The sequence below is a fragment of the Neofelis nebulosa genome, chromosome 12 (assembly GCF_028018385.1).
Source record: "Neofelis nebulosa isolate mNeoNeb1 chromosome 12, mNeoNeb1.pri, whole genome shotgun sequence".
NCBI classification, from domain to species: domain Eukaryota; kingdom Metazoa; phylum Chordata; class Mammalia; order Carnivora; family Felidae; genus Neofelis; species Neofelis nebulosa.
This window is the reverse complement of record NC_080793.1, coordinates 3,865,534-3,886,112: the sequence shown is the minus strand read 5'-3', so window position 1 is coordinate 3,886,112 and position 20,579 is coordinate 3,865,534. Positions and strand designations below refer to the sequence as shown.

The 20,579-nt window shown below is 60.4% G+C and overlaps 1 protein-coding gene across 3 annotated transcripts in view; it reads right to left on the bottom strand.

Annotated features, from left to right (window-relative positions):
* Positions 1–6,945: 6,945 nt before the first annotated feature.
* The window catches only part of LOC131491130 (uncharacterized), a 36,953-nt gene continuing 23,319 nt past the window's right edge, over positions 6,946–20,579 (bottom strand). For 2 of the 3 annotated variants that reach the window (XR_009251321.1, XR_009251322.1), the window contains 2 exons: positions 7,755–8,004; positions 6,946–7,457 (listed from right to left, as the gene is read on the bottom strand). Coding sequence is in view for 1 of the 3 variants with exons in the window: in XM_058693658.1 (XP_058549641.1) it covers positions 7,008–7,457; positions 7,755–8,327 (1,023 nt within the window). In the remaining 2 variants the exon portion in view is untranslated. Of the gene's footprint in view, positions 7,458–7,754; positions 8,470–20,579 lie in introns of those variants that run through there. The other variant, XM_058693658.1, reaches the window with a different exon arrangement.

Sequence of the window (20,579 nt, the reverse complement as noted above, 5' to 3'; positions counted from 1 at the left end):
CTCTACACAACTCACCCTGTCCCTCCCGGTCACCCTTGACCTGGGGTGTGGACATGACCCTCCCATCAGCCTACTCCTGCTCTGGGTGGCTTCCCCCCCACGTCCCATCCTTACAAACACACACAGCCTCACACACACTCACAGACACAGGGAGGCTCGTGCGACTCACAAGTCGGATCAGGCTAGTGTCAGGCTAGACCAGCCAGTCCTGGGCCTCCCGGTGTCACCTTTGCGTCCCTCCGGGCACATGACCACAGCCTTCGGGGGTGAGACCTGACCCCCCGTCTGCAGGTGGGAAAAGGCTCTCCCTGTGGGCTTTCCTGAGACCACAGCCTCGAGGTATCAGGACACAGCATGAGAACACGTCGCGCATTCGAAGGTCTCCAACCACGGGAGCTGAGTGGGGTGCTTCTCTAGAATGGGGGTGCCTGTGATACACACGGGGGTATCTGGGGGTCCCCTGGCCATCGGCCTGGCGTGGCTCCCCTCATGGGCATGTTCCCTGGAGACAAGGTCCCCGCCCCACACCTCTTCTCTTCCCCAACCCCTGTCACCTCCAGGGTCCACTCATCCTTTGACCCCCACGCGGGTGGTTAGTTACTGGGGGGCGGGGGACTGTGTTTCCATGCAATTGCGTGGACCTGTGCCCACTCGGGGATGCCCAGAGGAAAGGACCCCACACGGGATGGGTTCAGTGGTCCTCCAGGATGTTAGAGGCTCTCATTCCCTCGAAAACCCCCTGGGAAAGTGAAGCCCTGGCCTAGGACCTGAAACCTCCCCCAGCCCCTCTAGGCTCTGCTCACCTGGTGGGTCCCCGGCCAGTCCCTGCCTCTCCTGGCCTCAGTTTCCTGACTGTTCCATGAGCGCTTGGAGGAGGAGCTTCACCAGTCCGGCTAGAGTGGCCCCTGGCTCCCACCTTTGGGCAGGATGTGGCGCGGGAGCCTTGGGGGCAGGGAGGTGCTCCCACCAAAGGTCGAGGCAGGTGGAGCCTGGGCAGGTGCACCGGGACCACGGGACTGCGCGCACGGGACCACCTCGCGGCAGGAGCCCACGACACCTGGGTCGCACGTATCCGATCTCCGACGCCCGCTCAGTGACCCTCATATCCTCTTAGGCCTGGGCCCACGGCCACTCCACCCAGGCAGGGCGGCTGGACGCAGCGGGTATGGAGACACGGGGGCAAGAGGGAAACGAGACACACCCCCACCCTGCTGACCTGGCCCCCACACTCCACTCCGCTATTCATGCGGGCGCGTGGCTGAGCCAGGAGGAGGGGGAGGTGGACACCAGTCTAAGGGGGGAGGTCAGGCCGCCTTTCCTTCTTCCCCATCCCCTCCCCCTGCCTTCCTGAGAGCCCCCTCCGCCCACAAGCTTCCCCACTTCGGAAACCTTCACCTCCCTGCTTTCATCCCCCACACACCCACCGGAGGTGGGAGCCGCCGACCCCATCTGCAAAAAGAGCACCGAGGTCCCAGAAGCTGGCATAGAGCTTGCGTGTCACACGACTCTGACGTGGTCCCGCTGTGGGTGTGAGCCCGGGTCGCTCTGACCCGGAGCCTGGGCTTTGGCAGGACCCCGAGGAGGTGACCTCTGAAGCCAGCCTTAGAGATGAGGGTGTTCTGGATGGGAGCTATGGAGCGGGGCGGTGGGAGCAGGGGGCTCGAGGGGCAGGGATGGTGGGCTCCCTGGGGGAGGAAAACACTAGGGAGGGGGGAGGGGAACACCCCGGGGAGGGCATCTGGCCCAGTTCACTCGGGGCTCCGGACGTCAGGTAAGGAGTCGGGGGTCACCGCAGCTTGCCAGGTGCAGGGGACGTGACCAGGCAGTGTCGTCACAGCCACGGCATCCTAGATGTGGAGGGAGCTCGCGGGCTTGGTATTTGCCCCCAGGCAAGCATGGATTCCCAGGCACCGGCCTGGGAGGACGATGCTGCCTCGGTCTCCCCCTCTGTAGAGCAGAGCAGGTCGTCGCCTCCTCCCGGGGCTGGATTCCCCGGCAGGTCCAGAGATGGTCTCCTGTCAGAGGCGTTGTTCAAGTGAGGTCTGTACCCGGAGAGGTCTCGGAGAGGGGACCAAGGGACGTGCCCCCTGCCAGCTCGGCGGATGCTCTCGTCCAAGCTGCTGATCGTCACGTCCAGGCCGGCACCGGTGATGCGGTGTCGCCCGCCGGCTGGGGGGACAGGGGCAGTGAGGAGCTGTGCTTGCGGACCCTGAGAGACAGAGCTCGTGAGGGCCCAAGGCTGCCCCGGGGCGTGTGGTGGCTGAGGCTGAGCTGAAGCCCGATGTCTCTGGGAAGGACCGGGAGGACAGCCCAGGCCCTGGGGTCTCTGGCGGGGGGGGGGGGACTGGGAGGACAGCCTGGGCCCTGGGGTCTCTGGGAGAGACTGGGAGGACAGCTTGAGCCTGGGGTCTCTGGGGGGGACCGGAAAGACAGTCCGGTCCCTGGGGTCCCTGGGGGTACTGGGAGGTCAGCCAGGGCATTGGGGTCTCCAGGAGGGACCGGGAGGACAACACAGGCCCTGGAGTCTCCGGGAGGGACTGGGAGGACATCCTGGGACCTGGGGCGCCTGGGGGGACCTGGAGGACAGCCTGGGCCCTGGGGTCTCTGGGGGGTGGGGGGGACCGGGAGGACAGTCCAGGCCCTGAGGTCTCTGGGAAGGACAGGGCTCCAAACTGAGACTCACAAGCTGCCGAAGCAACTTCCTGCCGAGTTTTCAGTGAAACCGCCTCTCAGTGTATATGGTGAATTCGGGGGCTCACACATTCAAGTGCAGAGTCACAGCCAGTATAACCCGCTGACCCCCTACCATCGCCAGGGAAATAGTCACGGGGAAGAGCTCTCTGGGCTGGGGGAGCGCTCCTCCCATTTCTCCTGGCCTGGGGGGACCCCAGAGAACGTCTCCATTGTTCTCTTTCCCTCTGAGGGAGGAGCTGCCCCGAGCACCCCTGCACCCTGGGTGTCCCCGCCCCCGGGTCCCCACTGCTGAGAAAGAGGCCACAGTGACCTGTGTCCGGAGTCTGGTCGGCCACCGCTCCTGGGGCCATGCCAGGCCCTGGTGGCTGCATGGAAAGGCTGGATGGCTTTGGGGGCGGGGCCTCACTGGCGTCCCCTCTCCCCTTCCCCACTGCGGTCTGCGATCCGGGCCCTGTACGGGTGCTCCATCCGTCACTGGTACCTGCCTTGTCCCTGCCATGGGAGTGATCGCCCTGCATCACCCATTTCACAGAGCAGGAGAGTGAGGCCCAGAGAAGGGAGGCAGGTGTTTCTGGGCACAGGGCTGGTCAGCAGAGCGCTGGAATACCACCTCCAGAGCCCCCGCCAGCCCGGCAGGGACCCCCCGAGCCGAGGGCGAGCCTTCCCCTTCTGCCTGGCCACGCATTCTTCCCAGACCTCGACGGTGGCCTGTTCCTTTTGGCCACAGACATTGCTGGCCGAGCAGGAGGGAGTCCAGCTGGTAGGACAGGTGTAGATACAGGGCACAGGGACACCTGTGAGCTACCAGGAGCCACATTGTGGTCTCTGTCCCCGAGCCTGCCCGGCAGCCGGGGTCCAGGTGCCCTAGGGGTCAGCACACACCTGGGTCTGGGCTGAGCAGGAGGCCATGACCTCAAGGAGACTCCACTCGGCCCTCTCCTGGCTCCTGCCCGGTCTCACCTGTCCTCCTGAGGGGCTCCAGGGCCCGGATCCAGGCCCCTGATGGCTGCTCGGGCTCCAGCCGCGAAAGATGTAGAGCCTCTGGAGCCGCGGAGTTCTTGGGGCTGGAGGGAGAGCCGGCCACCGACGGGGCCTCGGCTGGGGAGGATGCGGGCCTCGTGGGATGAAGAAGGGGCCGGGACTCGGTCCCGGGGTCACGGCTCATGTATACAAAGGGCTGACATCACCGAGTGCCCGGGAGATGGCCAGTTACAGTAGCCCCCTGACACTTGGTCATCCTAGAGGTGGCCCCCGGCCTCCCCGGGCAGCTTGCCACCCTCTGACTGCTCTCGGGGCTGCAGCCAGGCACAGGCTGGACCTCTGTCCAAGGTCCTGCCAGGAAGACAAGGCGGAAGGAGGAAAGGAGAAGGGCAAGGGGCAGACCGACTTCTCCCTGCCCTGAGTCGGCCTCCACTGCTGCCTCCAGGAGCCCTGGCCCAGCCATGTCCCAGGGTCCATGCACCTGGACCCTGGGGTGGAGTCTGCGGTCCAGGCCAGCTGGGTGGGATGGGTGTAGTCACTGGCCATCGTGTCCCCAGATGTCCAACCCACCTGGCCTCGCACCCTGAGGCCTGCCTGGATGGGGCGGGCATGCTTTTGGAGCTGAGGAGAGGTTCGGTTCCCAGAGCAGTTGGTGGAGGTGGGAACATGGGGGACCAGCCAGGTGGGGAGCGGTTGGATTCATGCACATCACCGGACCATCTGGATCATCTACAGGTGCTGGGTGCAGGTCCCTGGGCACACCTGGCCACCCCACATCCCCGCCGGCCCTGGGGAGAGAGGCCTGGGTACCCGGGGCAGCTCCCCTCCATCTACCCCTGGGGTAAGCCTGGCCACACTGATGCACTTCCCCGTCTGACCCCCAGGGACAGAGGGACCCTGAGGAGAGGCAAGGACTGGCCTAGGACATGTGAGGTGTGCAGGGTCCAAGGAGCAGGGCTGGTCTCCAGTCCTAGGCCAGCCTCTATCCGCCCCCCCTCATGGGGATCCCCGTGGGAATGAGAGACCCTGAGATGCTCAGGGGTCCCTATCCACCCCGTCCCTGTGAGGCTGTGACCTCTGGGCATCTCCAGAAAGGCACGTGCACACACACACACATTCTGACTGTCCAACTGGAGATCAGAGGGGAGTCCACACTGGGAGGGGGTGGGTAATACGGGGGAAAGAAGAGAACGGCTGGAGGCAGTGGGGCCATGGGGCAGGGACATCAGGATTCCTGGCAATAGCCCGGGACCCACAGCATAGGGAGGGACACATGCCGGCTGAGGTCAGGGGGTGTCCAAGGTGTCCAGGAGGATTGGCAGGAAGTAGGGAAGACGGGGTCTGGGGTCCTGTGTGTACCATGCTGGGCCCCTGGAGCTAGGAAGTGTGGACGGGGCTACAGCACAGAAGGACTCAGCTTTCTCCTCCTAAAATGGGCTGTGTAGACAGTGTCCCAAGTGTCCCACAGGCTCATAGACGACTCTGTGTCCTGGGATCTTCATCCCTGGCCCTCTGTTCTCCCCTCCTGGGAAAACGCTTCCTACTCCCTCAGGGTCCTTCTGAGCAGAGGGCAGCCTGGGGGCTTGGAGGACCGAAGACCAGGGTTTGCAGCACGTGGCCAAGCAGCGGACCCTGGTGTGGGGACCGAGGTCAACACCCTCCTTGTCGGAGCCCCGGGGCCTCATTAGGAAGGGCTTTCAAAGGCAGTGCCTTGGCTGGGGTGAGGAAGCCTTAGGATTGAACTGGGCACCAGGGCAGGAGAGGTGGAACGGGGGCCAAGGGAGGCTTGTGAAGTCCTCACATCGCCCCTGGAGCCCGCAGGTCCTGCCCCTGTGCCCCCCTAGGGCCAGGGAGGGCTGCTGCCTGGACTACACCCAAACAAACGTGTGTGTTTTGTTTTCTGGTTTCCAAGCCTGGGGCTGTCATGCCGGTGCTGACCACCAGGGGGCAGGCTGTGTCCACTGTGCTCAGTGAAGCCTCTGGAGGGGGAAGGGAAGCTCAGGGGTCAAGCTGGGCGTCCCCTGCCCCCACCCCAACATGTACCTTTTACTATTAGTCTGCATGTCCACAGCGTGAGATGCTCAGAGGCAGGTGGGGACTCTGAGATCCTCTCTGGACGCATTCAGCCCCTGTACCTCTTACCCTGAGCAGGGGCTGTGTTGGGTCCGGGGGCCGGAGTCAAAGGTCCTGTGAGGTCCCAGCCCTCCAGGGCCACTCCGCCCCTCGTCTCAAAGCAAAGTGGTCTCTTCACTCAGGTTCCCTGGTGCCCGTTCAGGACAAGGATGCCTCCCGGTAAGAAAGAGGAGAGCCGGCGGGGCTCACCCAGCGCGGGGGCCCTGGCAGACAAGCCGGCACTCGGCCTGTGGGCCACGGCCCTCTCCTGCCCCCACCGGCACCGTCTGCCCTCTGTCCGCTGACCCCCACCTCCCAGGAGATGAATCCAGCCCGAGGACCGCCTCGGGGTCGGCCTGGGGAGAGCTGGGTGGAAGGACAGGTGAGGGAAGACACAAGGGGAGTTCTCGACTCCCAAATCTGACGACCCAAGTCTGGGAGGCGAGAGGAAGATGGGAGGAAATGCAGGGTGTGCATTTGCACGTCTTCCTAAGAGTAGAGGTGGGTGGGTGACGCAGGGACTCGGGCAGAGACCTGGCACCTTCAAGGGAGCCGGGAGGAGGGTCCGAGAGAACCAGAGCAAACCCACAAAAGCACAGGGGCGGCGGGAGGTGCCGGAGACCTACGTGTGCGGGTCCTCCAGGGCCCCCACCCTTCGCTCTATGTGTGTGTGTGTGTGTGTGTGTGTGTGTGTGTGTGTGTGTGCTGTGGTTAAAAACCTTTGTGAATATGGCTTATGTGTCTTCTTAGGGTGAGGAGGGCCATGGGGACGGCGCTCCCCCTTGCTGGCTGTGGGTGAGAGGGACTCTTTTTTCCCACCTTATCTTTAATCCATTGTGATTCAATATCAAACGAGAAAAAGTCTATTTCAAAAAACCACAAACTACAAAAATGAATCTGTCCCATCTTAGAAAGTCGGTGCAGACCCAAAGGTATCTCTGGCGAGATTCCACTTGAAGGAAACCTCCAGAGTAGGTAACGGAACACGGAGAGAAAGCAGACTGGGGGTTCCCAGGGGCTGGCGGGGGCACGAATGGGGAGTGAGGGCTCCGGGTACACAGTGACCCTTGGGGACCGTGATATTCTGCAACAAAATTCTTTGGCATGGTTCACAGCGTTGTGAGCGTACCCAGTGCTCAGGAATCGCACAATGTAAAATAAATAAAACATTTTATTGAAGATTAATATAGATTATAACTAATGAATAAATAAAATAACAGCTAAAAGTAGAAGAGAAAAAGGATAAGGGAGAAGAGGAAGAGACATTTTGGTGGGAGGTCGGGCTCAGGGATTGGAGAATAAATTTGAAATAAAGTATCATAAACAAAAAATAAAAGAAAATAACAAAGGCACCCTGTATAGGTCTTCAGTCCCTTGATTTTTGGCCGACATCCATGTGGGAGCAAGGGCAGTGGCAGGGGCGGGGAGAAGGGCGATGGCAGGAACAGTGTTGGGAGCAGAAGCAGGAACAGTGGAACCAGCAGAAGCAGGACCCAGCTGACTCTGCTCAGGTGCCCGCTGTCCCCGCACAGGTCCCAGGTCGCCTGCTGGCAACCGGGTCCCTGCAGGAGTCGCTCCAGATACCACGCCTGCCTGCAGATACGCCGAGACCCCCGATACCGTTGGGCCGGGCTCTGGAGCCCACCCGGCTTTTGCTCCTGCGGCGGACTCTTGAGAAGGAAACAGAGTGACGGTTGCAGCGGCTCCAAGGCCTCAGGGTGAGAGGAGGGAAGGTCCCCCCCGTGCCGGCCTCTCCAGGGGCCTTTGCAGACACACAACTCAACCCAGAGCCGCCCCGAAAAACCGCGGCCAGGAACCCACACCAGGACCTCTGCTCCCCTGCAGTCTGCAGCTGGGGCTCTCAGTCTCTGCTCCTGGCCCCACACCAGCCCCCAGGGGCTCCTCCCTGGGTTGCCCAGCACTTCCCAGGCCCCGAGCATCCCATCCCCCACCCCCAGCCTTCTCACCCTCGGGCTCTGACTCCGGGGACTCCAAGTACCGGTCCCAGGACCAGTGAACGAGGACCTTACAGCGGCGCCGGGGCGCTGAAGGAGGCCTTCCCAGGCCAAGTCCAGGCCCTGCTTCCCAAAACCTCTGTGCAGCCACTCTCTCCCCGGGTCCAGGGTGGCTCTCCTGGGCGACGGGGCACACGCACAACTCTGTAGGGCAGGTGAATCGGGATTCGGCCAGACGTTTCCCGATTTCATCGGTTGATTTCTGTAAAGACAGTGACCCGCGGACGGCCCGGAGACATCACAGCCCCACCCGGCCATCCTCAGTGTCCTTCCGCCCTCTCTCCCTGCTGCTCCCAGATCGGACACAGACCTGAGTGTGCACAGCCCTGCGCCTGGGACACAGTGACATCCACCATCAGGGCTCTGGATGAACCTTGGGGACAAGAGGGCCACCCGAGCACAACATGTCCCTGCCGTCCAGCCTTGACCGGGGTGTGAGCCTGACCCACCCACCAGGCATCTGACCCCTTCATCAGCCTGCACCTGCTCAGGTGGGCCCTCCACACACGACCCTTCCTTCCACATGCACACACACACACACACACACACACACACAAACGGGAGGGGACCTAGGGCCGCACAAGTCAGATCAGAGCGGTATCGGGCTGGACCGGCTGTCTCTGGGTCTCCTGAGTTACCTTTGGGTCCCTGCGAGCTAGAGACCTGAGGCGTCCAGTGCACGACCTGACCTACTGTCCATGGTCGGGAAGCGTCGCGGCCGCGGGCTCCCCTGAGCCGGTGGCCAAGGGACACGGGCACGCAACAGGAGAACAAGTTCGTCAGGCATAGGCGTCCCAACGAATGAGCCCAGTCGGGCGCTGTCTCCAGAACGTGGGTGCCTGGTGACCTGGGCTCTGAGTTCAATTGGGCTCTGTGACCAGGGAGGTGAGGTCACATCCTGGGGTCCCCTTACCCGGTTTCCTGCTCCTACAAGAGCCCCTCCCAGGCTGCAAAGGGCTCCGCTCCACCCCATGCCCTGTCCCTACAGTGACACCAACACAGCCCAGACACGTCCCCTCTTCTGTAAACTGGGCTGAGTAGACAGTGTCCCAAGGGTCCCACAGGCTCATAGATGAGTCTGTGTCTTGGTATCTTCATCCCTGGCCCTCTGATCTCCCCTCCTGGGAAAACGCTTCCTACTCCCTCAAGGTCCTTCTGAGCGGAGGGCAGCCTGGGGGCTTGGAGGACCGAGGACCTGGGTGTGCAGCACGTGGCCAAGCATGGACCCTGGTGTGGGGACCGAGGTCAAGATCCTCCCTGTTGGAGCCTCGGGTACTCATTAGGAAGTGGTTCCCCAGGCAGTGCCCTGGCTGGGCCGAGGAGGCCTCGTGAGGGACCTGAGCCCCGGGCTTGATGAAGGACATGGTCCACAAGGGAGGCTTCTGAGGGTTGTCACCTGGACCCTGGAGCCGACAGGCCCTGCTCCTGCAAGACACACAGAGACAGACAGAGTCCGAGGCAGAGACAGAGAATGGACCCAGGAGAGAGGAAACCAGAAATTCCATGAATTGGCCAGGAAATGACACCCGGTCATCATGTTCTAGCCCTTAGAACCCGGTCACACGGGCCGTCCACCCGGGAGGGGAGGGTGGACAGAGGGATGTGGGACCAGGAATCGGGAAGGCTGGGAGCCACAGTGGGGACCGCCCAGCACCTAGGCCCAGACCAGGCAACGGGACCCGAGCCCAAATGCAATGAGCCCCTGGAGTGCGTGTCCGGTGGGCACAGGGTCTGAACGAGTTCACCTCCACCTCCCGCGGGGCCCGGGACCTAGGCAGGAGGGGTGGCTGTGCCTGGACCCGGAGCAGACCCAGGCCCGCGTGAGTGTGTTCCGTGCCAGGCCCACCCCTTCCTCATCCTTCCACGGCCACGTGTGCCCACGAGCCTCATGGGATAGCAGGCACGGGACGTGTCTACAGGTGGCTCCCTGATGGCGCCCCTACAAGTAGATGCCACAAGGACCTCACTGTGCAGACGGGGAGACCGGGTGGCCCCAGGAGGCACAGGGTGTGTGCGGGGTCCCAGCACTGGTCAGGAGGAAAACCCAGGTCTGAACCCAGCTCTGTGGCCCCAGAGCCGCGGCCCCGGCTGCACCAGGCCTCGCGGGGATGTGTCTGGGCTGTGTTGGTGTCACTGTAGGGACAGGGCATGGGGTGGAGGGGAGCCCTTTGCAGCCTGGGAGGGGCTCTTGTAGGACCAGGAAGCTGGGTAAGGGGGCCACAGGAAGTGACCTCACCCCTCTGGTCACAGAGCCCAATTGAACTCACAACCCGGGTCACCAGGCACCCACCTTCTGGAGACAGCGCCTGACTGGGCTCATTCGTTGGGACACCTTTGCCTGACGAACATGTTCTCCTGTTGTGTGCCCGTGTCCCGTGGCTGCCGGCTCACGGGAGCCTGTGGCCGCGACGCTTCCCGACCCTGGAGACAGTGGGTCAGGTCGTGCACTGGACGCCTCAGGTCTCTAGCTCGCAGGGACCCAAAGGTAACACAGGGAGACCCAGAGACAGCCAGTCCATCCCAACAGTGCTCTGATCTGACCTGTGCGACCCCAGGTCCCCTCCCGTGTGTGTGTGTGTGTGTGTGCGCGTGGAAGGAGGGGTCGTGTGTGGAGGGCCCACCTGAGCAGGTGCAGGCTGATGAAGGGGTTAGATGCCTGGTGGGCGGGTCAGGCTCACACCCCAGTCAAGTCTGGAAGGCAGGGACAGGCTGTGCTGGGGTGGCCCTCTTGTCCCCAAGGTTCATCCAGAGCCCTGCTGGTGGATGTCACTGTGTCCCAGGGGTAGGTCTGTGCACATTCAGGTCTGTGTCCGATCTGGGAGCAGCGGGGAGAGAGGGCGGAAGGACATTGAGGATGGCTGGGCGGGGCTGTGATGTCTCCGGGCCGTCCGCGGGTCACTGTCTTTACAGAAATCAACCGATGAAATCGGGAGGCGACTGTCGGAATCCCGATTCACCTGACCTACAGAGTTGTGCGTGTGCCCCGTCGCCCAGGAGGGCCACCCTGGACCCGGGGAGAGAGTGGCCACACGGAGGTCTTGGGAAGCAGAGCCTGGAGATGGCCTGGGAAGGCCTCCTTCACCGCCCCGGCCCCCCCACAGGGTCCTGGTTCACGGGTCTTGGGACCAGGACCCGGAGCCCCCGGAGCCCCCGGAGCCAGAGCCCGAGGGTGAGAAGGCTGGGGTGGCAGATGTGTGTTCACGGGGCTGGGGGGTGCTGGGCCACCCAGGGAGGAACCCCCGGGGGCTGGTGTGGGGCCGGGAGCATAGACGCAGAGCCCCGGGCTGTGGACTGCAAGGGGGCAGAGGTCCTGGTGTGGGTTCCTGGCCGTGGCTTCTCGGGGAGGCTCTGGGGTGAGTTGTGTGTCCCAAAGGCCCCTGGAGAGGCTGGCGCTGGTGTGAGCTGGGACCTACCCTCCTCTCACCCTGACGCCTTGGAGCCACTGCAACCATCACTCTGTTTCCTTCTCAAGAGTCCGGGGCAGGAGCAGAAGCCGGTGAGGCTCCAGAGACCAACCCAACAGCATGGGGGCCTCGGGGGCTCTGCAGGCAGTGGTGGTGTCTGGGGCGACTCCTACAGGGGCCCGGGAGCCAGCAGGTGACCTGGGACCTGTGCAGGGACAGCGGGCACCTGAGCAGAGTCAGCTGGGTCCTGCTTCTGCTCCTGCTTCTCCTGGTTCCACTGTTCCTGCTTCTGCTCCCAACACTGTTCCTGCCACTGCCCTTCTCCCCGCCCCTGCCCCCGCCCCTGTCAACGCCCTTCTCCCTGCCCCTGCCCCCGCCCTTGCTCCCATATGGATGCCAGTCAGAAATCAAGGGCCTGAAGGCCTACACGGGGTGTTTATTTTACTTTATTTTTGTTATGTTTTATTTCAAATTTATTCTCTAATCCCTGACTCCGACCCTCCACCAGAATATCTCTTCCTCTTCTCCCTTATCCTTTTTCTCTTCTACTTTTTAGCTGTTACTTTATTTGTTCATTAATTATAATCTATGTTAATCTTCAATAAAAAGTTTTATTTATTTTACATTGTGCAATTCCTGAGCACTGGGTACGCTCACAACGCTGTGAACCACGCCACAGAATTTTGCTGCAGAACATCTCGGTCCCCAAGGGTCACCGTGTACCCCAAGCCCTCACTCCCGATTCGTCCCCCACCAGCCCCTGGGAACCCCCAGTCTGCTTTCTCTCCGTGTTCCGTTACCTACTCTGGAGGTTTCCTTTAAGTGGAATCTCACAAGGGATACCTTTGGGTCTGCACTGACTTTTCAGACAAGACAGATTCATTTTTGTACTTTGTGGCCGTTTGAAATAGACTTTTTCTCCTTTGACCTTGAAATCACAATGGATGAAGTATTAGGTAGGAAAAAAGAGGCCCCTTTGGTGACAATGGGCATGGTCTTGGGGTGGAGACCCCTGTGCGTGCTGTGACACCACAGCCTGAAGCCAGACAGGACACGGCTGGTCCTCCCGTGGCCCAAACAGAAACCGGGAGATGCGGAAGGCTGGACGGTCACACCACAGAGGGGAGAGCATCCCTCACGACCCAGGGCTAGAACGGTTCACAGGCCTCTGGGCCAAATATTGCTCCAAATCAGTGCGTTCCCCCGGATGGAGGCCAGACCCGTCCCAGTCCAAGGGGAGGCGACCCCCATGGGAGCAGGCGTCAGAGATGCGGGACGTCCCGGGGTGGACTCGGGCAAGTGAGACCCGAGGGAGGCAGCGCTGGTGGCCTTCAGACAGGCAGGTTTCTGGTCTGGGGACCGGCAGCCTAGGTGTCCACGTGAAGAAGCAGAGGCCCCAGCCGATCCCCAGCGAGAAGTCCTTGTCCTGCAGGGGACCTGCTGGCCCAATACAGGGAGAGCCCCCAGAGCCCGGAGTTGGCCCTTCCCCAGCCCCATGTGGGGCCCCAGGCAGGGTGGTCAGCTCTGCTCCCCAGAGTTCAGGGGGGGCCTCAGCGGGTGGTAGGGTCCCCCAGGAAGAGGGACCCCGAGCCCCAGGACACCAAGATGCACGCCTGCGGGTAAGACAATCCGAAGTCAAGAGATGGGCTTCCTGACCCAGGTCATCTTACCAGTGACCCAGGCCGTGCTATTAGCCTCGGTGTCCCCCTCTGTGACATGGGGACGTAACGGGCCTTCTAGATGGGTTGTCGCATTCCCTGAGAGATGAGGTGGAATCGTGGCCTGGTGCCTGGAGGACATAAAGGGCCACCTGGAAGGCTGTCCCAGAGTCCCCCAGGGCACAGGACTCCGGTAGCCCCTCTTTGGCCCCTGCCTGCCCACCCCCTTCTGGGAACACTCAGCGTTGTTTGCGGAGGAGTTGGAGACGATCCAGGAGGTCAACAGGTCCCACGTGGAGGAAGGTCAGCGCTGGAGGGACAGAAGGACGTGTCCCGTGCCCCCTTCCAGGGCCCGAGTTGTGACGCCCTCTGACCGGACCTCTTACCTGACCTGGTGTGGACCCTGCTTCTATGGTTTCCCTCCCTGCCTCCTTCCCTTCCTCCTTCCCTAATTCAGCTGGGGAACTCAGGTCCCTGCTGTGTGCTGAGCACCGTGAAATCTCCACTGAGCAGGACCCGATAGGTCCCCCACGTGGCATCTTCCTTTGCAGGGAGTGAATGTTCCTGGCCGTGTCCCCTCTGGCGAGTCTGGGAGGGAGGCCTCTGCTCACGTTCCCGACAAGGAAGCACGAGTCCAGAAGGTCCAGACGACCTGCCCCAAGTGCCAGCGTGTGGAGCCTGGACAGAGGGTGGTCCCTGGCAGAGGAGGACCTGGGCCCACGCAGCCCGGAGGAGGAGGGGGAGCACCGTGGCGGCCTGGCGCTCAAGTCCGCTGGGAGACGGTGTCCTACCCGGACCGGCCCTGTCCCCAGGGCATTCGGGGTACCTGCGCTCTCAGGTGGCAGGCTGGCCCCGGCTGGCAGGAGAGGAGGCGCCCCTGGGGCAGGACAGAGCCCTCAGGCAGAGAGGAGGGTCGCAGGTGCTCCCCCAGGGGCAGGTGGACTCGGGCGCCCTGAGGGGGCGTCACCGGGACAGCTTGCCTTGCCAGCCGCAGTTCCCCAAATCCAAGCACAAGACCCTAACAGCCTCTGCCCCACCCCCCAGAGCAGAAACCGCTTCTGTCCTTATCCCTTTGTGGATGCGTCCTTGCCTGCCCTCAGCACCCTGTCTGCTCCCCGCTGTGTGCACGCACCTGGATCCCAAAAGCGAGCCCCGGACCCCACCCAGGGCCTCTGGGCCACAGCCAGCAAGGGGGAGCGCCGTCCCCATGGCCCTCCTCACCCTAAGAAGACACGTAAGCCATATTCACCAAGGTTTTTAACTATCGTACACACACACACACACACATAGAGTGAAGTGTGGGGGCCCTGGAGGACCCGCACACGTAGGTCTCCGGCACCTCCCGCCGCCCCTGTGCTTTTGTGGGTTTGCTCTGGTTCTCTCGGATCCTCCTCCCGGCTCCCTTGAAGGCGTCAGGTCTCCGCCCGAGTCCCTGGGTCACCCACCCACCTCTACTCTTAGGAAGACGTGCAAATGCACACCCTGAATTTCCTCCCATCTTCCTCTCGCCTCCCAGACTTGGGTCGTCAGATTTGGGAGTCGAGAACACCCCTTGTGTCTTCCCTCAACTGTCCTAACACCCAGCGCTTCCCAGGCCGTCCCCGAGGCGGTCCTCGGGCTGAATTCGTCTCCTGGGAGGTGGGGGTCAGCGGACAGAGGGCAGACGGTGCCGGTGGGGGCAGGAGAGGGCCGTGGTCCACAGGCCCAGTGCCGGCTTGTCTGCCAGGGCCCCCGGGCTGGGTGAGCCCCGCCGGCTCTCCTCTTTCTTGCCGGGAGGCATCCTTGTCCTGAACGGGCACCAGGGAACCTGAGTGAAGAGACCACTTTGCTTTGAGACGAGGGGCAGAGTGGCAACGGCTGCAGAGGACGTTGGCCTTGGATGGGGAAAGCGAGGCCGGCCACGCACTGCTGTCCCGTTCAGGTCCCTCTGCCACCCGAGTGCACCCTCAGCCGGAGGGGCTGGTTCCCGGCAGGCTGGCCGCGTCCCCCTGGAGCCCCCGGTCCCTCCTCTCTGCCTGAGGACTCTCTCCCGGAGACGGGATTCCGTCACACTTGTCTCTGGGGACCTGTGCTTCCTCACCTTGTCACCTGGCTGGCTGGTTCCCAGAGCAGAAACCTGCCCGTCTGAAGGCAACTAGCGCTGCCTCCCTGGGTTTCACTTGCCCGAGTCCCTCCCCGGGACGCCCCGCATCTCTGATGCCTGCTCTCACAGGGGTCGCCTCCCCTTGGACTGGGACGGGTCTGGCCTCCATCCCGGGGAATGCACTGATTTGGAGCATTATTTGGCCCAGAGGCCTGTGAACCGTTCTGGCCCTGGGTCGTGAGGGATGCTCTCCCCTCTGTGGTGTGACCGTCCAGCCTTCCGCATCTCCCGGTTTCTGTTTGGGCCACGGGAGGACCAGCCGTGTCCCTGCTGGCGTCAGGGTGTGGTGTCACAGCACGCACAGGGGTCTCCACCCAAGACCATGCCCATTGTCACCGAAGGGGCCTCTTTTAACCCACCTAATCTTTAATCCATTGTGATTTCAAGGTCAAAGGAGAAAAAGTCTATTTCAAACGACCACAAAGTATGAAAATAAATCTGTCCCATATGAAAGGTCGATGCGGACCCAAAGTATCTCTGGCGAGATTCCACTTGAAGGAAACCTCCAGAGTAGGTAACGGAACACGGAGAGAAAGCAGACTGGGGGTTCCCAGGGGCTGGCGGGGGCACGAATGGGGAGTGAGGGCTCCGGGTACACGGTGACCTTTGGGGACCGAATTATTCTGCAACAATATTCTGTGGCGTGGTTCACAGAATCGTGAGCATGCCCAGTGCTCAGGAATTGCACAACATAAAAAAAAATAAAATTTTTATTGAAGATTACTGTGGATTTTAAGCAAACCATGAGCAAATAAAGTAACAGCTACAAAGTAGAGGAGAGAAAGGATAAGGGAGAAGAGGAAGACTCATTCTGGTGGGGGGGCGGAGACTGGGATTGGAGCAAGAATTAGAAATACAATAAACACCCCTCGAAGGCCTTCGGGCCCTTGATTTGTGGCCGGCATCCCTGCGGGAGCAAGGGCGGTGGCAGGAACGGTGTCGGGAGCAGAAGCAGGACCCAGCTGACTGTGCTCAGGTGCCCGCTGTCCCCGCACAGGTCCCAGGTTACTGCCCGGGGACTGCAGAGACAGAGACGCTCTGTCACCCGCCCCGGTGTCGGCTGGGCTCCCAGCTCCAGGGCCGTGACCCGCTCTGACACGTTCGCGGAGACAGAGCCAGCCAAAGGCCCAGACTAGAGCCGGCCCCGCATTCGCTCTCGCATCCCCTCCTGACGCAGAGCCGGTGCCCTCGACACGGCGAGACCCCCGCCAGCACCTGCTCCAGAGCCAGACCCGGCTCCCGCCTGCCTCGGCACCGCTTACGAGACACGGCCAGTGCCAGCTCCAGACCGGAGTCTTCCCGTCCTCATCCGGGAAGGCATTCTTTCTCTTTTCTTGGTTTGTTGCTTTTCACTAGTACGTGTATTGATGTCTTAAATGTAATATAAAATGGACTTTCTCGCTTTAATTTTTTGAACGTCTATTTTTGAGACAGAGAGAGACACAGAGTGCGAGCGGGGGAGGGGCAGAGAGGGAAGGAGACACAGAATCTGAAACAGGCTCCAGGCTCCACGCTGTCAGCACAGAGCCCGACGCGGGGCTCGAACTCACGAACCGTGAGATCATGATCCGAGCCGAGGTCGGACGTGGCACTGACTGAGCCCCCCAGGTGCCCCTCGACTTTCTCCTTTTGAACATTTAACATGGTACAAGTCCCTGACCTTAACTAGGCTTCCTCTGCCGGGCGCCATCACCGCTATCTAGTTCCAAACATCCCCATCACCCCAGGCAGAAAACCAGTCCCCGCCGAGGGTCAGGTGCTTGCTCTTGCCGACCCCCCGTGCTCCCCGGCAACCAGCGACGTGGCTCCCGTCACTATTTCTTTACTTCTCATTGTGAGTTTTTCACACGGGTGGGATCCTACAGCGTGTGGTATTTTGTGTCTGGTTTCTGCCACTTAGTATAACGTTTTCTAGTTCGCCTATGTCGGGGGCGCCTGGGAGGCTCAGTTGCTTACACATCAGACTCTTGACTGCAGCTCAGGACATGATCTCAGGGTCACGAAGTGGAACCCAGAGACGGGCTCTGTGCTGGGCGTGGACCCCGCTTCAGATTCTCTCTCCCTCTCCCTCTGCCCCTCACACTCTGTGTACGTTCTCTCTCTCTGAAGAAACAAACACCGAGTTCATCACACTGTAGCCCGTATCCACACTTCAGTCCTTTGTGCCCGAACGAATAAAGGGCTATTGTGAATGGTGCTGCTATGAGTATTGACGTACAGGCTTTCGTTAGAGCACCCGAACTCGATTCTTCTGGTTATACGATAGACAACTTGGGTGAAATGATACGCATACGCCCGACTCTTCGAGAACGTGCCAAACGTTCTGCTACAGAGGCTCCACCATTTTACGTCTCCCTCGGCTACGTAAGCGGGTTCCGAGTTCTCGAAATCCTCCCCAACAGGTGTGATGTCGGTGTATTCAGTAGAGCCCCTCCTTGTGGGTGTGGGAAGGCGGGTTACTGTGGTGGTGCGGTGTCGGGTTGCATTTCCTTTTCTTTGTATATTCCAGATGCAATACCCTTATCAGAATTACGGTGCGCCAACATTTCCTACCATTCTTTGGGTTTTCTTTACATTCGTTTGAGATTGTCAGGCATTCACAAAACGTTTTGGCAATGATGAAGTCCCGTGTGTCTCTTTTCTCCTTGGTTGCCTTGCCTCCGGTGCTACATTAGAGACACGACTGCCAAACCCAAGGGAATGAAGATTACCCTCTAAGTGCTCTTTATTGATTTCTGGGGCGTTAAGATTTTTGCCCTTGAGAAAATGTTTTCCTTATATTTGAGAGGGAGAGCATGAGTGGGCAAGCGGCGGTGGGGGGGAGGACAGAGGATCCGAAGCGGGGTCCATGATGACGGCAACGAGCCAGCTACAAGGCTCAAACTCCTGAACTGGGAGGTATGACGTGGGCTGACGTTGGATGACCCACTCACTGCCTGAACCACCCAGGTGCCCCTGGAGATCATTGTTTTCCGTGGTGTCAGGTAATGTTCTGAGTTCACGCTTTTCTGCGTGGAATCTGGTTTCCCAACACCGTTTGCGAATACTCCGTTTTTACCGCACGGAACGGTCTTGGCACCCATGTTCATAAACAAGTGACCATACCCGTACGGATTTATTCATTGATTCCCAGTTGGATTCCATTGATCCCTATGTGTTGGACTTCTCTGCCCATAGCTTGGTGAAAGTATTATAATCTCACACAGAATGTTTTTATTCCATGATATTTTGCCCGTAAGGTCATGGAATATATACACGTATTTTCCTTCTTGTCCATTCGAGAACTTTTAAATTATCCATCTTGTGTAGTAGCTGTGACCAAACTTCCATTACGCTGTGGAAATGAGGTGTTGGAAGAGGGCATCCTTCCCTTACTCACCATCATAAGGGGAGAACGGTCAGTGTTTAACCACTGAGAATGACACACATGTGAGTTTTTTCCTAAATACCCTTTGTCATAATGCAATCTCCTATTTCTATTTCATTGGCAGCACTTGTCATGAAAGGTTGTAGATTTTGTCAAAGCTCGTCCTGCAACGACGGATCCTTCTTGAACCGTGTTGGCCAAAGCACCAGTGAGAGCGTCAGGCTCTGGGGTTGGCTTTGTTGGAAAGCTCTTGGTACCGCTTCAGTCTCTGCACGTATTCCAGGTCTGCTCGCGGTTTCCATCTCTTCTGGAGTCAGTTCTGGTAGTTTGTGTGTGTCTCAGAATTGATGCGTTTCATCTCAGCCAATTTCCTGGTACGAAATTGTTCAGTTTTTGTCTATTCTGTCAATTTTGTAAATCTCTAGAAGAAAGAATGTTGTTTTCACCGATTTTCTCGAGGGCTCCTCTGTTTCCTCTATCGTTATAATTTCTTTCGATCTAAGATATTTAGGTTGCCTTTGATCTCTTTTCTAGTTACCCAGAGGAACCTTCTACCTGTTGTGGACACCAGCCATCCACAGGGCCACTGTCCAGGTTTGGGTTGTTGGGTAGATAAGCAACTACAGACAGGAGTGGATGAGGCTTCCAGGCAATTTCTACCTCAGCTGGCATCCCAGGCCACCCCTACACTGCAGCTGTGTCCAGGACCCCTCCTTTTGCCAGGCTGGGTGCCCAGCATCACGCTAACCTGGCTTCCCTGGACCACTCACAGCCTTAGGTCCCTTCTGCGCTCGGGGAACAAGAAGAACCATGAAGTGAGGCAGTGGTAGCAGGGGGCTCTGAGGGGCCAGGGATGGTGGGCTCCCTGGGGGAGGAAAACACTAGGGAGGGGGGAGGGGAACACACTGGGGGGGGCATCTGGACCAGTTCTCAGGGGGCTCCGGATGTCAGGTAAGGAGTCGGGGTCACCGCAGCTTGCCAGGTGCAGGTGCATGCTGATGCACTTCCCCATCTGATCCTCAGGGACAGTGGGGACACTGAGGTCAGGAGAGGCAAGGACTGGCCCAGGACATGCGAGGTGTGCAGGGTCTAAGGAGCAGGGCTGGTCTCCAGTCCTAGGCCAGCCTCTACCCCCACATGGCATTCCCCCTGGGAATGAGAGCCCCTGAGAGGCCGGGGCTTCCCTATCCACCCCGTCCTTGTGAGGCTGTGACCTCTGGGCATCTCCAGAAAGGCTCACACGCACAGAAACACACACACACGCTGACACTGACTGCCCAGCTGGGGATCAGAGGGGAGTCCACACTGGGAGGGGGTGGGTAATACGGGGGAAAGAAGAGAAAGGCTGGAGGCAGTGGGGCCATGGGGCAGGGACATCAGGATTTTTGGCAATAGCCCAGGACCCAGAGCATGGGGAGGAGGACATGCCGGCTGAGAGTCAGGAGGTCCCCAAGGTGTCCGGGGGGATTGCCAGGAACTAGAGGAGGATGTGGTCTGGGGTCCTGTGTCCAACACCTTGGGCCCCTGGAGCTAGGAAGTGCGGATGGGGCTACAGCACAGAAGGACTCAGCTTCCTCCTCCTAAACTGGGCTGCGTAGACAGTGTCCCAAGTGCCCCATAGGCTCATAGATGACTCTGTGTCCTGGGATCTTCATCCCTGGTCCTCTGTTCTCCCCTCCTGGGAAAACGCTTCCTACTCCCTCAAGGTCCTTCTGAGCAGAGGGCAGCCTGGGGGCTTGGAGGACCGAGGACCTGGGTGCGCAGCACGTGGCCAAGCATGGACCCTGGTGTGGGGACCGAGGTCAAGATCCTCCCTGTCGGAGCCTCGGGTCCTCATTAGGAAGTGGTTCCCCAGGCAGTGCCCTGGCTGGGCCGAGGAGGCCTCGTGAGGGAGCTGAGCACCGGGCCGGGAGAGGGACACGGGCCACAAGGGAGGCTTCTGAGGGTTGTCACCTGGACCCTGGAGCCCACAGGCCCTGCTCCTGCGAGACACACAGAGACAGACAGAGTCCGAGGCAGAGACAGAGAATGGACCCAGGAGAGAGGAAAGCAGAAATTCCATGCATCGGCCTGGAAATGACACCCAGTCATTATATACTAGCCCTTAAACCCGGTCACATGGGCAGCCCACCCGGGACGGGAGGGGTGACAGAGGGACGTGGGACCAGGATTCGGGAAGGCTGGGAGCCACAGTGGGGACCGCCC